Consider the following 18,600-nt stretch of genomic DNA (forward strand, 5'->3'; position numbering starts at 1 on the left):
TTATCAGCTCATTGTGAACATAACTACTGGGACAAATGGACCCTGGTTCAAATTGTTGATAGATACCATTGTATTTCATAATCTTGTCTTTGTGGTGTCTGTCATAGATGTTGCATAAGTACCTTCAGGTGGCAAGGCCATCTGCTGTGAGTGCCATCATTTCTGTATCGCAGTTGCTGTGGCCACTCTTTCAGGCTGTCATTGCATTATGTGACAGAAAGCTGCTACTTTCTCTACATTCATTTATGAAATTTCAATAGACACCTTTGCAAAACTCTGATGTTCTTGCCAACTCTCTAAATTTGACATTCACTATATACCAACACACAGTGTTGGGAGTAACGCGTTACTTATGTAACGCATTATGTAATATTATTACTTTTGTGGTAACAAAGTAATATAACGAAATACGCTATAAAAACAGGTAATATAACTCAAGTTACTTTACTTACAAATGTAACGCGTTACCTAAGTAATATAGCTAGTTACTGTAACGAGTCTAATATTACGTAATATTATTACTACAAGTAACGAAGTTACTAATCTCGTTAGTTATCCTCTGAGTAACGTCTAGCCACAATGAAGTAACGAGGCCTACTGAATGAAGCTTATTCACCAGCTTCTTACTTATAACCAAGATTTGCATATTGTCCAACAACGCAATCATGTCACGTGATAAGGTGGTAGTTTCACACGTGACAGCTTAAGGCTGTGGACACAAAGTAATATAATATGTAATATTATTACAGTTACTTTATTTTATGGGTAATATGTAACTGTAACTAAATAGTTCAGTTGCAAGTAATATGTAATTGTATTGTATTGTATTAATGCTTTACAGTGACCAGCACTGAAGGTCTGCAGCAACATGTGCTGCAGCCTTAGGATTACCTAACCTAATTTCAAGGACTTAGACTTAGTGACTTATAGCTAATATGTAACTAGTTACTTTTACAAAGTAACTTGCCCAACACTGTCACAATGATACAGCTTATATTGTCCTTAAACATTGCAACAAATTACAACTTTAGGGGTATTGCCAATGTAGATTTTATTATAGTCTTGTTTCTGTGATTTTACAGGAACTGCTCAAAATACTGTAAATTCCATTATTATGGCATTAGGAACTGATTCGCGAACGGTGGCTAGCCACAGTAATTAAATTCGCACTTATTGTATCTCGTGTGTTTTCAACTTTTCATGTCTTCTTGCCCTGTAACTTGGTACGTATTATTGTGCCACCATGAAACGAAAACAAACTGCATATCCTTGAGAGGGCGCATAGTAAGTGCCCCACTACTGTTGGGTCATCGCGAAGCAGCACACATACCAAGTAAGTTCTCGCCAATGACAGGAGTCCAAAATGTCTTTATAAAAGTGGTAACCATGTATATAACTGCTTAACAATGCTTCCATCTCCTACGTTTCTAGCAATCGAAATAATAAAATCAGCGGATTTTATTTTCGCGGATAGCTATGTTCATGGAAATTTGTGTCATGCTTTTAAGATAGAATTATAGGTGCAGTAAAAACCCGCTATATGGTATTTCACATTAAGATATATTTGAGATACCTTTGTTTACAAAGATGTCTCCAGTTTCCTTTTATGGAATAGCACAGTTGGGGGCTCTTAAGCATCTTACAATGAGGGTGACCTTTATGTCCCTTTGGAAAAGTTGGCAAGGACTTATTCATTCTTGTAGAGAGAAGAAATTACTGGAGTATTTCACACTGAAAGCAGCTTGCTTTTTCGGTTATGTCAAAGATTTCATCTCCCAAGGACTTATTTATTCAGTACATAATTTGCTTACTTGGTTAGTGGTTGTGTGGGGTCACTCTACTGTTGTCTCAAATGTTGATCATAATGATTGTTTCACTGAGTCTTTGTGTCTGACATGCTCCATAGGAATGTTCATGCTTCATTGGCTCTCTTAGTTGCTATGTACCATCCTAGAACACCACCCCAATTGAGTGATCTTGCATCCCCCAAGACACCTTCTTCAACTGTCTTGGATATTCTTCAAGCAAGACATCCTTCTTGTTCTAGACAATCAGCCGTAAGGAGGCACTACTCCCTCCATCTGCAACCAGTTCTTTACGGATCTGCTTCTCCCTAACAGCAGTGCAGTGAAATATAGCCGCACCATTCAAGGAATCAAACTCGACTGAATGAAACGAGGAAGGATGTTATTCAAGCACTTCTTTGAATACTTCGTGTACTAGTCTTGCAAGAAGTCTTGCCCTGGTTGTCAGGCATCTGTGTACTAATATGATTGTCCTCACTATTCTAGCTATATTGCCCATGATAAATGCAGAGGAGGTTGGTCACATGTCATCAAACATCTTGTGATATTAAAAGTTCAATCCATTCAACCCCTCAGACACCATAGTATTGATATAAAATATTCTAATGCATGGATTGATAACAGCTCCCCAAACCCATATTTCAACCACCCAACACTTTGTGTGGCTTTCCTAGCTAAGAAACAAGTCCTACATTATGTATACTTGTAACAGGACACCACAATGTTCAGTTATGCAATCATCATAGGACTATGATGCATGACGAGCTCCTGGTTGTAGAGTCTTTACTACAGCATTGTCAAAGATTTGTCATAATGTGGGTATTATTGAGCCAGTGTTGCAATCCTTATCTGGTGAATTTTTCCAATATGCCACAGGAGGATGAGGCTTGCCTGGATGTTAGTGCACAAGGATTCTCAGGAAAAAAAAAGCTTTCATTGATGTAAGAATCTTAATTCTCACATGCTCCTAGTTGAACATACAAACATGCATGGACAGCTCCTTACAATTGATTGGCATCTTTGCCTGCTACTCAGTCTTCCAACAGTGTGATGTCATGTGCTATTCTGTGGTCCCATCTCATTGATTTATATAATTACTGTTTTATTTGTCCAGCAGTTTATATACCATTTAACACTTGGGGTGCTAGCACCCTATGGGATATTGGCATTAACACTTTTAAAAAATCAATAATGCCTTCAGCTGTTTGCTTCATGTGGTGGAACAATCACATAAGCTCCATCTTCATTTAAATGTTACAAATCGGTCCCTATAATCACTGTTTCTCTAACACAAGCACATCAAACCACTCATCATGATTGTGATTAGATTGGTTTAATAATTAAATGGTAGGACTATTTGGACAACTTAAGTTATGACTGCTCTATTAGAGTATACAGGGATGTATGTAGCTCTGTGACAAATCTTGGCTTGTTTCATTCCATTCCTTATGTCTGTTGGATGACTGTATCATGTTAATTCCACTTGTAGGTCCTAAGGGAGACCACCTCAGTGCTCAAGGGTTTATGTGTGACATGTTCATGAGAAGAATTCCTCCAGAAAAAAAAACATCAGTTCTACCACCACTTTACTTGTGCTACTGATACTCACAACATCAAGAGAGTGTTTGATGATGTGAAGGACACTATCATAGCAAGACACCTTGCTCACACATTTTAAACTGTTTAACACTGGACAATACTTTATAGTTGAGAGCAGAATTTTAAACAGTATACAAACCGTAAATCTTATTGTGCTGTTTCCTAGAGCATCATCTCAATGATAGTAATAAAATGGTTGCACACATAACAGGCCTCTCATCAATTGGTACATTACGTGTTGTATGTAATGTGTCCCCACTTGTGTTAGGTATGTTGTATAATGATCATGTTCCAAGTAGTGATTCATTTATTTTGTTTGGTATATGAACACAGTGAGATGTGTTCAAAAATTGTATGACACTTCTCCCCAGTAGTAAACATTGAGTAAAATGGAAGTGTTAGTGATTAAGAATGTTAGAGACCATTATGATTAATATTTAGTTCGGTATAGTTGAAACTTCCTCAGTATAATCACCAAATGTTCGTGCTTGGTGAACTCTTGATATCAGTAACCTCCATGCAGTGAAGAACGAATATTGTTTTTCATGATAGTAAATTCTTAGCATACACTCTTATAAGTAGGTCAGTTAATCTACCCTATGGTTTGAAGTTTGTTGGGACACATTGCTGGTTGACAGTTTTAAATAAATCCATGTAAATTTCTGTCCTCGAATGAAAAGGCTCAATGTATGCAATATACAACTTGTTAACAGCAACGTTCTATTGGAGTTTTCAGGGGCGGATCCAGAGGGGGGCACGTGCCCCCCCCCCCCCCCCTTAAAAAAATGTATATAAGATCGAGATACTCTAATAGAGCAGTCAATCACCAATCACTCTAATAAAGCAGTCACAGTGTTCATGGGGAAGTGTAGCTTACTTAGGAAGCTATAAATAGGATTTTATTTTACATAACATACGTGATATAATATATTTGGTAAAGGATAACTAGCTATTATTGTTGTGACCTTTTTTTTTTTTTTTGCTCTTCAACTTTTTTTCAGCAAGGTGCCCCCCCTCTTTCCAGACCCTGGATCCGCCCCTGGTTTTAAATATGCAAAATAGTTCCACCCTCTATCCTTTTCTGCAGCTGTAGCAGTACCTATTCCTAAACTGTAACAACAATACATGCTTTGGTCAATCAATTCCTACTGCCTGCAGAGGTCATCTCAGTTCTGCACTAGGTGTTGTCTGGTATAAAATTAATCACTATTCGGATTTAGTAGCTCAAATATTTAAGCGAGGAACCAGCTTAGCATCTTTTGTAAAGGAAAGGAGTGTTTGATATATCATATCTGAATCATTTGAACACTGGGCAGGAGAATCACCTGTAACAAACCATAATATGCTGGCCAGAGCATAACCTGGGCTGGGTTAGAACTCCCTAAATCCCAGACTATTTTAAACATTCAATAGATAGTTCTCACTGCTTTTTGGAGCTTTACAAGTACTTCTTTGTAAGGTGTGTTATAGGTGAGTTTAAAACATTTCTGTAATATGAAGAATTCTCACTGCTGACAGATAAGTTTTGATTAAACAGCATATCAAGTGGTCACATTGTTGATACATTACCTGGTGATGTAACTATCACATTTTTATCTGAGTTGTTTGTATCATTAAGAGGATTGGATGTCGTGAGCTTGGAGAGACTTACTGTCAATGTTAGTGTATCAATGTTGACAGGCCCTCAGCAACCTAAGCTAGAGCTGTGAAGATCATAAGTGTGAATCTCTGATCACATCATCATTGTCACTGTCTGTTGTCAGGGGAGGACAAGTCAACTCTAATCCTCTACTTCCTTGGCTTTGGAAGAACTCTTAACTTTATGATGAACCACTTATGTAGATATTTTTACCAGGAAAGGAATTATTTACTCTGCTCATTGTGATGAGGTATTCCTCTACCACTGAGGAAAGCTGTCTATGTTCTCTATAGTACTAACACTGGACAACCACCCTAGATAACACCATCTTAAAATGTAACATCTGGATGGGATGAGTACACTGCAATGGTGTGGTGATTTTGTTAAACACTGATGAAGTCACTTTCTTTGTTATCATTCTTTTATTTATTAAGGCTTTACAGCACAAGTGCATGCTGAAGGTCTATAGGACACCTGGTCCTACAGCCTGTGTAAAAAGTTGTTACATAATATAACTAACTATCTAAGTGTTGATATTCCACCTCCTCCTTTGATCCTGTGGAGCAGCGATAGGAGAGATAGACAACCATTAGTATTATCTAACAGTATATCTTGGCTGCTGATGAAATGTTGTGACACCATAAATCCATGCCACATTTCCTTGCTTTATTGATCTTGATAGCTTGGTAAGTATACAATTTCTTGGGTGCTTATTACAGAAGATTGCTCAGAGTGTCCATGAAAGAAGTAACATACTCAAATACTCTGATACTCAAAGAAAATCAATGTCAATACTATATTTTACATCAGATCATTGATTCGTGTAGTCTTGCTGCATTTCTAACTAGTCTCTAAGCCAGTCACCTTTGGGCTAAAATTTCTTGGGTTTAGTATTGGCAGGTGGCTGTTCTTAGCATGTTGGTTAGTTTGTATAGGATTTCTCATTTGGGGAATTTATAGTTGGCCCTTATAGAGAGGGTGGTCTTTCTATACCGGCGTTTGCTATAGGACAGATTCCACAGTTTTAACTCTGATTGACTAGTAATTTGGCCACCTATTTTCTCCTCTACACTGACTATTCCCAAATTTACTAGCCAATTAAAGTTAAAAGGAATTAATGAGGAATGCAGCAAGACTGCAAGTCAATATAACGGTACTGGACCAAAGGTAGATATTTTGTAAAATATAGTTAGTTGTATATATTCACATTTGTTTCTTGGCCACTCCAGATATCAGCTCATTTAGTTGCCAGTTGTTTTTACTTTCTTGGACATACCCTTTTGTGCAGCCAAGCTGTCATATATCAAGATTATCTTATGGAGATGCACCTAACAAGATAGTAGCAATTTTATTTTTGACATTAAATTGCAACGATCTTTGTAAAGGTGGTCTAATATAGAGGTGACCACTAGGTGAAATTGTCTAATTCACTGTTCCATTCCATTCCACCATTCCAGTCCATTTTTCCATTCCACTGAATCCAATCACCAAACCTTCAGACGGGTGCACAGCTGGGCAGATAAAGTTTCTGGCTCATAACCATATAGTTTGGTACCTTGTAACTTCAACCTGTGCTCACTTCATGGACGAAACATTTTAATAACACTATCTATTAGGTAGAACGCATTAGCATACTGTCAATCATGCAACTTATGTTGTCAACATGTTAAAGGCCATGACAAGCTTGAGATCTGTTATACAAGTCTGGTTGATTGAAACCATGTACATGTGTGGTTAGCAGTTAGCCATTAGGTGAATGGTTAGAAATCATTTTGCAATCATTAGTAGATTAAGGGCAGCATCTTTAAGGAATTTATATGTAGCTATAAATAAACTATATACAAACCAATGGCCCAAGTAGGAAGTGGAAATCTTGTTGGCAATATTTATGCTCATTCTGCGACTTCAGTGAGTATTGATCCTTTAACATTAGTAGCTAGTATAGCTATCCCATTACAACAAGTATAACTATTGAGCAGTGTGTTGATTGCTTGTAAAGCAGGTTACACATACACTATTATATAGTACAAGTGTAAGATTTATATATTTACAAGTTGAAACTATAAAATGTGCAATGGCCAGTCCTGCACATATGTAAGTAGGACAAGTACCTGTGCCATTTGCGTTGTGTCTGTACCATGGCATAGACTTACTGTAAGGAGGGCTAGTGAAACAAACTGAACACATACCTATGCCATTGTTATCAAGAGATTACTGCAATGCAACACTTAATGACAAATGCACACTATACATCTATGATTATGGTACAGAGTTCCTATCATGTAGGGATTTCTGAAAAACTAACAGTATAAAAGTTAGAAAATGAAAAGAGTGTTATAAAGAAAATATGTACTAAGAATGTGAACGAATTTTCTATTAATTAGCATGTGCAAGAATGTACCCCTGGATGAGGTGTTGCATGCCAGATATCAAAGGTGTTTTCCTGTGGTTTGGACAGAACAAGTTTTCAGTCAGCAGCAAGGACTTTGCATTCAATGAGCTGTAGACAAGTTGCAGCAATTGGAAACTTAATTTCAGAATGATTCTAATGAGCACATCAATTGGCACAAAATATTTTGATATTTATCTTGCAGCAGCTGGCAAGAATATCATTGGATACAACTGAACAGACATACAGATGGTTTTTGGCTTTAATATGTGTGGTAGTACTTAATTACAACAACCACAATTTCTTAATAGCTGCAGCTGCTCAGTATTTTTAAGCCCTTAACATGCAAAAAAAATTTTTCTAAGCAAGTTGTATATTACGTTGATAATGATGGTATTGTCTAATTGTAGGTCCTAAGGGAGACCACCTCAGTGCTCAAGGGTTTATACATGACATGTTCATGAGAGGAATCCCTCCAGAAAAAAGGGCTCAGATCTTCACCCACTTTACTTGTGTCACTAATACTCAGAATATTAAGATGATCTTTCAGACTGTAAAGAATACGATCACAGAAGGATACACCTCTGATATATTGGAGTACTGAGGTGTTCATGATCAGTGTAACAGAATGACATAAACATTTATTGCTTGTTATTTCCAAGTTATGAGCAGCATCTTCAGTAGCTACTGTATTTAGTAGTATGAATAGGCGTATAAATGAATGACCCAAAATATGGAATCTTTGCTAGCAACTTAAGTAGTTCTTGCTTATAATTATGTCTATGAATGCATGTATCATCAGAGTTGAGATAAACACTTTCGTAACCAAGTTATATATTACATTAACATATCTTGTAACAACTGTCCTAGATTACAATAGTTATACAATTGCTAATAGCCATGCGTTACAAACCAAAATTCTGCACCATATTCACTACAGCCAAATTAAGCAGACACATTCCATGCTCTGTACGCCATGATTCAGGCTGTGAAACAGACAGAATTTTAATTGAAACTGAGCTGAAGTAGCTACTTTGCTTTTTGCTTTTGGGGAAGTGCATAGCCATAAGGCATACCTGAGTGGAACAATCATACGAACATGTTACAAAAGTTAACAAACAAGCATAGGAAAGTTAACATAATTAACCACTAGTTACGTTTACAAAAGTAACTGGACAACATAACTGTAACTAAGTTATACATGGGATATAAGTAACGAGATATAAGTAACGAGTAACTAGTGACTATGGTTGTAGCTACCCCAACTGTGTATACCAATACGGTTTAACGCTTTTCTTTAGCATCACATTTAATGCAAATAGTCAATAATTATGTAGCTATACCTATGAAATGTATTGTGTCCATGTGAAGTAGTTCATGTAATGATTCAATTCTGGATAGTGACTCAGCTTTTAAAGTTGTTTGGTTTAGAGCACAGCGGCATTTGAAAGACGTGTTTAAAGTCATACATATGACATTTCTCCAGTAGAAAATTTGAAATTGTTTGCAATATATGGTGTTAGAGTCAATGTCGAACCATTAGAATTAATGCAGCACTCAAAGTTACCCCATGCAAGAAGAAATATTGTCCTTCATCTTCAAGAAGAAATATCTTCAGAGTATATTCCCTTGTAAGTAGATCCGCAGTTTAAATGCATATTGAAAAACTAAATTATTACAGTGTTTCCAGTTTTTACTAAATTATTGATCTGTTGTAGTGCGGATTCTTTGCACATTTTGCAAATTGGCCAAAAATTTTGTCCTCAAAATATCTAGTCTTATAGTATACACTGTTAACTACATGATGGTGCTAACTGTACTAAAAGTATAGTTGGGATTTTGTATTGCAAGCGTTTGATCAAGCCTTTTATACGTGTTAACTCACAGTGTTGCTTCTCCTTGTAAGTGATGATTGTACAGTTATTGCAATTGCAATTGCTTGCAGTGTCTGCCAAGTTTTAGTCAGCTCAAATTGTGATGTGATCATGTAACATTGTTGGTTGTTCCAGTCTGTCATTTATTTCCTCCTGTAGGTCCAAAACAAGATTTCATCAGTGCTCAAGTGTTTACGCGTGATATGTTCATGAGAGGAATTCCTCCAGAGAGAGTTGGCCAGTTCTTCCCTCACTTCACTTGTGCTACAGATACTCACAATGTTAAGAAGGTCTTTGAAGATGCGAAGTCTGCCATCGTGGCGAAGTACATGATGACAACTGGCACTGTGTGACTCAGAACAGTTGCAGAACTGGACATATTAATAGTTGCAGTTTATTTTATTGGTTATTAGTCTTAAGTTAAGAGTGGCACTTTGGGTATTCATGGTTATACGTATGTAACAGGAATCCTGTTCTGTTACCAGTGTTGGGTAAGTTACTTTGTAAAAGTAACTAGTTACATATTACATATTACTTACAACAGAACTATTTAGTTACAGTTACATATTACCCATAAAATAAAGTAACTGTAATAATATTACATATTATATTACTTTGTGTCCACAGCCTTAAGCTGTCACGTGTGTAACTACCACCTTATCACGTGACATGATTGCGTTGTTGGACAATGTGCAAATCTTGGTTATAAGTAAGAAGCTAGTGAATGAGCTTCATTCAGTAGGCCTCGTTACTTCGTTGTGGTTAGGCGTTACTCAGAGGATTACTAACGAGATCAGTAACTTCGTCACTTTTAGTAATAATATTACGTCATATTAGACTTGTTACAGTAATTATATTACTTAGGTAACGCGTTACGTTTGTAAGTAAAGTATCTTGCGTTATATTACCTGTTTTCATAGCGTATTTCGTTATATTACTTTGTTACCACAAAAGTAATAATATTACGTAACGCGTTACTCCCAACACTGTCTGTTACAATACATGATATGAACAGCCAATGTTAATACTACCATGTGTGAAGTGTATAGCTTGTGTATACGTCCTGGATAGTGGTCCAGTTTAATTGCAGAACAAGAGAATTATATATGTTGGACATACAAGAGGCTAAGTGAACAACTGAATGATAATCAATGATTTCATAGTGAATGGGTGGTTACCATTATGACAATGTATTACAAAACATATCAGCTGTTCTCAACATGAAAATATTACTGTAAAGCATGTGTGCACATGCACTATCTTAATGTACACAACTGATATCCATTTTCTGCTGCTCCAGTAGAACGTTCATTTTGACAGTCACTTTCAGCCCATGCATGCATCCATCTTGGAGTACTTACCCTACCATATACAGGTTACCTGCACGATATACTCCTAGCTCATGTGTGTCCAGCATTGCAATACTTTTATTGCATGTGAGCACTAGTATTACTACCTTCATACTAGTATCCCTATAATAGTATCCTTTCCATATTCTGTCTATTGACAAGTGATGTAATACACACTGTACACCGTAGGTGTAGAAATTCACATATTTATAAATTGGAACTCAAAGAATGTAACATATGTACTACACAATAGCGCAAATTTCTGCACTTAAGCAGATACCACAAGACAGTTCTAAAGCTGAAAAGTTGCCATCTGAATTGCATCTATATCGCAAGGTTTTGAGAAGAGGATGGAGGTTAGGAATGCTATAAAATTAGTGGAACAATTTAATGTATTGTATAATGAGGGTATAGTTACTCACATGTATGCTTGCATGCTGCTAGTAATATTTTGCTATCGTGCAATAGTACCTTTTCTATTGTGCACTTTATATATCCTTCTTGTAATGTTTTTGTAGCAGTTAACAGCTAAACAAAGCTACAAACCATTGTACTCTTGCTGTTAAGTAGTATAGGGGTGTAACAAATATAAGAAAAATTGAGAATCAAATTAACAAACAAACAAACAATTACATTACATTCTTTAACATTTTTTCTGTATAACTACATATCTAAGCAAAACAAATTTGTACTGATTACTACAACTTATGTTATTTTTTGTACATGTAATTGTTTAGTATACATTAAATGGCTATAGTTACTATGAATATAACTTAGGTAACAAATAATGAGCCTTCATAGTAAAAGTGAAAATGTCCGTCTGTCTTTCTGTATACATTTCATTGATTTCCAATGATTTTCTTGCCAATTGCTGCACAGATCAAGGCTTTTTTTTGCCAATCAGTGTACCCATCATCTGAGACTATCAATGAGGTATCTAATGACAGCTGCAAGGGTAGAGGGGAAAACTTGTTAACTAAAACATGAACTACACTACATTCCTGTCAAGACCACAGCATAGCATCTCCAATATCTGGCATCCAACCACTCAAGTATTATATATAGTATGTACTGTTACTACTTTATAGTACAATACTTGTCTAACAGTAGGAACAAGAAACAACCACAACAACTCAGAGATACAAACAAACTGAAACATGCTGGTCCAAAAATTTCTGATATGTAATTCTAATAGGTTAAACAAAGTACGTTATTTTTATGAATAACTGACAAACGTTTGTCAGCGTTGGCTATTGCAGGTTTGAAATTCAGATTGCTTGTAATTGGTCCCAAGGCAATTGCTTTTCGCTTACCGTTGGACATGCTGCAGATTTATCTTTATCCATTTTGTGTCCAGTTTCATTTTACTGCTGCCACAAAAGCATTGATTCATGGTAGAGCCTTGATTGCTTCATTCATTGACTATCACATGATCATAATTTTGTCTCCTATGCAAAAGTGAGTGTAATAATTGTAGACACACTTGTTTAATGTTAGAACTGGTAAAAGAATTAAAACTAAAAATTTGAAATGAAGTAGCGAAGTAATATTTGACCCAAATATAATAATTCTCTATGTTACCAGTTAAATACAAAGTGTTGAAATGCTTGTAGTGCTGAAATAACAATATCTTGTCAGCACAGGCCATAATAGTACACACTCTATTGTAGGCATGCAGTTTATTTACTAGACTGACAAGGTTAATACTGATTTTGTCAGTCTAATACTGATTTATCCAGTGGACCATGGGCAGCCCATGGTAAATTACAAAAATCATTTTGAAACAATATTTACAGTAATAAATCAAATACATAGTTTAGCTAAAAATTGTTTCAAGTGACAGAGAGAGGTTTGGTTGTTTCAACACATAGGTTATTTTATCGTTCTGGGGAAGCTGTATTGATATGAGTTGGTTAATGTATTCATTGCTATCAGCAAGCTAAAAGATTGCTATAGATGTTAGATGTGTACCATTATGAGGCTTTAGCTAGTGCTGCCATGTGCTGGCTTCAATGCTGATAATTTGTATACTAGCATTTGTAATTCTTCACTAATTATTTCCTACACTTAACATACTAGAAAAAAAAAAATTAATCTGTTTATTTCACATTAGTCACTGTTTGTATGTGTTGACCAGCTGAGCAAAAACCTGACCTGTTTGCTGAAACTGAGATAGTGACAAAATAATGTTTACTACATCCACTGAGTGCTTAATATTATTAATACATTGATCCTTCAGCTTTTCAGGTCTCAGTTTGCACAAAACTTTTGTTATGATTTGATGATGTATAGCATAGGAGTTATGGGTCACTGGGTTGGGATAGATACACAACTGTCTGTGAAGATGAACTAATGTGTATCTATGAAATGGTGGAAACAATACACGTTGAGCTATTACATGAAATCAGTGTAGGAACTAATTATAGCATTATAGGCAGTGCTCGAAACAATTTTTTAGAATTGTCCGGATGAGTTTCCTGACAATTGTAGCTTTGTTAGGAAACTTAGAATTTTGTACGGAAGATGGTTGTAGTGGTTTAGTACTTATATAGGGTTAAGAACAATACACAGTTAATTTGGCACTATACAATGCATTGAAGTTTGCAAGTTACATCAAATTTTATTATTCCTACAATTTCTATGCAGGTACCCAGTGAATTGATGCTGTTTTATAGCTACTGTATCAAGAGTCCAGGCTCATACTTCAATTCACAGTGCAGGATCATCACCATGGAGTAACAGAATATACAATGCTGCTTATGCAGTGTCATACTTGTTATATATTTGTTCCAGCAGCTACCTCCACATTATCATATTTTTCTTTAATGATGATTCAAATTTATGTATACAGGGTACATAAAAACAGTTTACTATAAAACCACCATGCAGCTACACGTCACCATTGTACAACAAGTAACAAAATACAAAAGAGTCTACAATCAATGTAATCATGTATAAATGTTATAAACAAACCACATCAGACTCAGAGTCTTGTAAATCAGCTTCTGCCTCTGATACATTTTCCTCAACAACATCTCCTGAAACCCACTGTAGCCATTCATCTAGGGAGAAGACTTCTGCTTCTGATTCTTCACCAGACATTGTGGTGCTGGCTGATGAGTGGGGGTCTGTCCTACATCTTGGTCTCCTCCTTTCTTTTTGGGTGACCCTTCTGACCTTGTCATTGGACCATAATCTAATGGCTGTCTCTGGATTCCACTGAGAGAAAACTGGAGCTTCAACGTTGATGCGAAGGAGTCTATCCAATGTTTCTTCTTTTAAACAATTCCGGCGATTGCTTTTGATGAATTTAAGTGAAGAAAATATTCTCTCTAACCGTCCATTTGCCATGGGAAGGCAGAAAAGCAATTCAACCAAAGCTAGCACATTGTTCCACTTCTTAGCATCAGCACAATTGAACAATTTCCACCACACTGCTTTGTAGTCATCTTGGACCAAGTTCAAATAACTTGTGGCATATTCAACCATATCATCCCACTCTTCTTCTATCAATGACAAATCAATCTGTGCATTTTCAAGGGGTGCTCTGAAGTGCTCACACAAATTATCAATAGCTGGACAGCCAAACCTTGCATCTTCCTGGCGCTGCCATCCATTGGTGGCTAATATTGTAATAGCATTTGACAGTAGATCTATGTGCTCAGTTTGGAGACGATCCTTCAGGCAAGCTTCAATTCCGCCTGCCCAGCCAACCCAATTGGACTTCACATATTCTTTGCCAGCTTCATATTGTAAAACCTTAACTCCTTGGTACTTCCTGTCTTCAGTAATTCTGGCTAGAACCTTTCTTACAGTAGGCAGACTTTCAAACTCTATCCCTTTCAACTTGTCAATGTTCTTCTTGGTTTTCATTATTTGTTCAATAGCCCGAACAATGCATAATTCATCTTCCTGAAGTACTTTGCACAAAATGCTTGCTGGTTTAAGAAGATCAGCAAAACAGGCACATCCAAGTAGGACCTTAAAATTCTTCCACTTCTTTACATAGCCACACAACTTTGCTTTGTCAGTACTTTTAACTTTTGGATTTTCAATAAGTGACAAAAGGTGGCTAATGTATGCTCCAAAACGATCAATAATCCGATTCAGTGCGGCTACTTTGTGTGTTATAAATCTTGTGCCACTTGCACGAAGGGGACGTGTACCACCCTCTATGGGCATTTCTGTAGAATCTAAGCACCATTTCAATTCAGAAACTATTTCCTCTAATTCTCTACATTTCTTTGGTGATCTTTCGTAGACGTAATAAACTTGCAACAAAAATTCATCGATAAAGCCAAAGAAAGTGCCACTAAGTGCATCCTTTATTGAAAGCTCCAAACGGTGAGCAAGGCACCAAAAACATATTACCCATGGAATTTCCCTCTTTAAAAGTGCTGCCAAGCCATTCTTTTTGCCTAAATTAACACTTGTGCCATCACAACCTACACCTATTGTTTTAGCTTTCCAGCTGTCTTCAATACCCATGTACTTCATAGCCTTTTCAAAGCACTGATACAAACCTTCTGCAGTGCTAAGAGTTGGTTGCTGCACACAAAAAAACTTATTAACAACTTGCACCTTACCATCAGCTGTAGCAGTGCTGGACTCCAGATACATTACTAAAAACAGCTCTTCCTCTACATTAGCGACATCTGTGCTCGAGTCAACTTGAAAACTGTAAAATCGGCTTCTGGAAAGTGCTTGCACAAGCTTTTCTTTTTCTTCAAGGACAATAAATTCTACAAAATTACTACACGCATGATCATTTCTGTATGTAGTCCCAACATCCACACCGTGCCGCTCTTGTAGGTCACACAGTGCTTTCATTTTTGTGAATGCTAAGCCCTCCTTAGCAATAAAATACGCAATGTCAAATTTTTTCTTTGTTCGTTCGAGTGTTGCTTTGTCCATTGAACAACTTGCAAAGGATTGAACGATAGGAGTACTGCTAATGGCCACTGTTCCCAATGACTTCTTATGGAGCCGCATGGCATCATAGATAATACACGTAATAAAGGATTGGCAACGCGCCTATTAAACCTGTAGTGACGTCACGTACAATCCTCGTTACGGTTCGTCATCCAGTTAACGCGCCCTCTCACCCGTTGCTAAACGCACTAGGCTGCTTCATTCCTTGTACCGTAGCAGGGTACTACTGAGTAAAGACGTAAAGCTTAGTTCAAACGAACGTACAACTACTAAGGTGAGTATCTGATGTAATAAAATAGTGAAACGCACTGTCAGTTTTAACCCAGCGCAAGATAAGGCTCATTGCTTCATGGCTTTTCACAGTTTTGGAGTTTTAACAAGGACACTAAAGTGCTTTTTTCCGAACAATATATAAAGAATTAATCGTAACCATTAGTGGAGTGTCATGCTTTGTTTTGTGTAGGCGTACCACTTACCCAAACTATGGTTTGAAGCTGTTTCACTGTGCTGGGTTTTGGAGTTTTGTCGTGGTACCATGAGGAGAAGGATCAAGTTACTATTCAGCACAAGAGAGCTCAATGTTATGGTGGTGTTATGCAAATATGCATGAGCTCAAATTCAGATGTGGCATTGGCCATCAAAGTATGTGAAAATGGGATATAAAAGGTGTAGTGGAACAGAGCATGTTATCAACATGAAGGAGCTGTTGGTGGTAAAGAGTAGTGTATCGTGAACTTCAAGCTTAGACAGGGAATGATGAGCATATCTATAAATGTAGCAGCTCACAGCAAATGCCATCCACTGGATATCAAGTGACGTCCACAAAAATAGACATTCCCTTCAAGTGCTGGAAACTAAGTCTATAGCTAGTTCATTTTGTTATAATAACTGATATAAACAATGGACACATATTATACTAGTTATCTGAACTCCTAGGCACCACCTGCAGCTCAGATACCTGATAACTAAAGTTTGTACAAAATCTCTTTACACAATGTTAGTCAATTGCAAAGTATGAAAAATAACTTCTCTAATAGAACACTCGCTACTCTAATAGAGTATTCAATTTTGACATACAGGTTTGGATAACGGAGATTCCACTGTAGAGCATTTTCCAGTAGGTCCCACATCCCAGTGTATAGCAGTCAAGGTAATTATGACTGTGTTATATTCATTGAATTCAAGCACTAGTAGTAGTATTCATATCAGATAAAACAGCAGCAACATCACAACCCTCAGAGTCATAAATGACATGGGATTCTCACACAATCTCATAAAGAAATCTTAAATTCTGAACTCTGGAATCACACAAAATCAGTGAGGCTTCCAGGTCCAGGATGGCTTGGAGTTAGCTAGATAAATGACTGATGGATGTTCCATTAATTGATCTGTGCAAAGCACACCTGCATCTCCATTGAGGCTGTCAACTACTCCATTTTGTGCAATAATAGAAGTGTGAAATCCAAGTAAAACCTAGATAAAGATTTATATTATTGAAATTCTAACAAACACTTGAAATCCCTAAGCATTACACAATTTAGAGATGTTGGTTGAGAGGTCTGTCACTCATTGAAATTTTGCTGATCAAAGTTCAGAAATTTGTACTTTTTTCAGATACTTTCCACATACCTAAAACAACAGTCATTGCGAGATCTTTCATGTAAATATGGCCCCCTTGGTATGGTTTCCTACAAACAATTAGCCCCAGATATAAAAGGAAACCTCACCATTGAAATTTGCTTACTGCACTATTTAGTTGTTCACTTTACATGGTCATAGCACACAGTAACAGTTGTCAACAGCACATGCATTATTAAGATAGCTGAATTTCGAGGATTTTCTGAGTGACTGACCCCTGGCATTGGTGACCCTAGTCACCCATGCAATACGACACACATGTGAACAACACGACAAAAACAGAATGGAGTGTTCAGTGAACTCTTGTCCTCCCACCACACACATACACACAGCCTAAGCCGGCAGTTGTACCTATTGCCACCCAAAAAACCAACACTGGGATGCCTGTGCACCACTCAGGCACTATAGTCTTGTGCAGAATCCTCCTGGGACTATATAGATCTCACAGGGAGAGGTCGCAGAACCCAAAGTTCCACAACGACCACTAAGTTGAGACAAGGACAGTGAGGCAGCATAGCCAAGTGGCTAGAGCACTAGCCTGGTAATTGAAAGGTTCCAGGTTTTGCAAATTTAGTGTTTCCTTGAGCAAGAAACTTTGTTCACATTGCTCCAGCTGTATACAGTTGGGGACCTGGTGAGCTGTCACAGCAACATCAATGGGTACCTGGCGTTTACTGGGGAAGCAAATTCCCAATATACATACAATATCCATCTCGAGCTCTCCATTAAAAAAAAAACATTGCCACTGGATACATAAGGTATTTGCTGCTGAAGCCCTAAACTAGCATACAATCGGCTTAAATCCTGGTTTACATAGTCCATCCTTATTACGACCTACTGTAGCTGGCTACCAGGAGCGCATCGAATCCTTGATAGAATTCGATGCTCATGTGAAACGGCAAGACTCCACGACTCACCAAGTTGCTGCCGCGCCCAAAATCCGCTGGTTGATAGCTCACTACGATCGATACTGGTTACATGAGTAGTTTCTCTCTATTACTGGATAGCGAAATAACAGCACTGGGAACGATAAAGCGGAGCATTCATGTCGGGTAGCCGTATCTATGACAATAGACGCGCATAAGTTACATGATAAGTCACGCGACCGTAACGAGGATTGTCGAATAGTTGCTATGCGCGTTGCCAATCCTTTATTACGTGTATTATCTATGGTGAAACAGACTCACCATCGGCATTTGTTTCGAAGTCTAATAGTTTCGAGTGATTTATCATTATCCCGTATCCACTTTTGGACTGTTTTCTTTGAAGCAGTAGACTTCTTAGTCGCGGGAGCTAGTGACGAAGAAGGACGCTTACGACTGCCTTGGCTACCCGAGGAGCGGCCCGCCATAGCATATCACGTGCACTATTAATT

The 18,600-nt window shown here is 37.3% G+C and overlaps 1 protein-coding gene across 1 annotated transcript; it reads right to left on the reverse strand.

Annotated features, from left to right (window-relative positions):
- Positions 1-13,447: 13,447 nt before the first annotated feature.
- On the reverse strand, positions 13,448-15,653 carry LOC136239618 (zinc finger protein 862-like). The gene has a single exon (XM_066030383.1). It carries the CDS (start codon positions 15,645-15,647, stop codon positions 13,617-13,619), a length of 2,031 nt encoding a protein of 676 aa, XP_065886455.1. The 5' UTR covers positions 15,648-15,653; the 3' UTR covers positions 13,448-13,616.
- Positions 15,654-18,600: the final 2,947 nt, after the last annotated feature.

This window comes from Dysidea avara, chromosome 11, assembly GCF_963678975.1.
Source record: "Dysidea avara chromosome 11, odDysAvar1.4, whole genome shotgun sequence".
NCBI lineage: Eukaryota > Metazoa > Porifera > Demospongiae > Dictyoceratida > Dysideidae > Dysidea > Dysidea avara.

What these genes read in the sequence shown, in the direction of transcription:
- LOC136239618 (XM_066030383.1), bottom strand. Translation starts at nt 15,647, where the DNA reads ATGCGGCTCCATAAGAAGTCATTGGGAACAGTGGCCATTAGCAGTACT.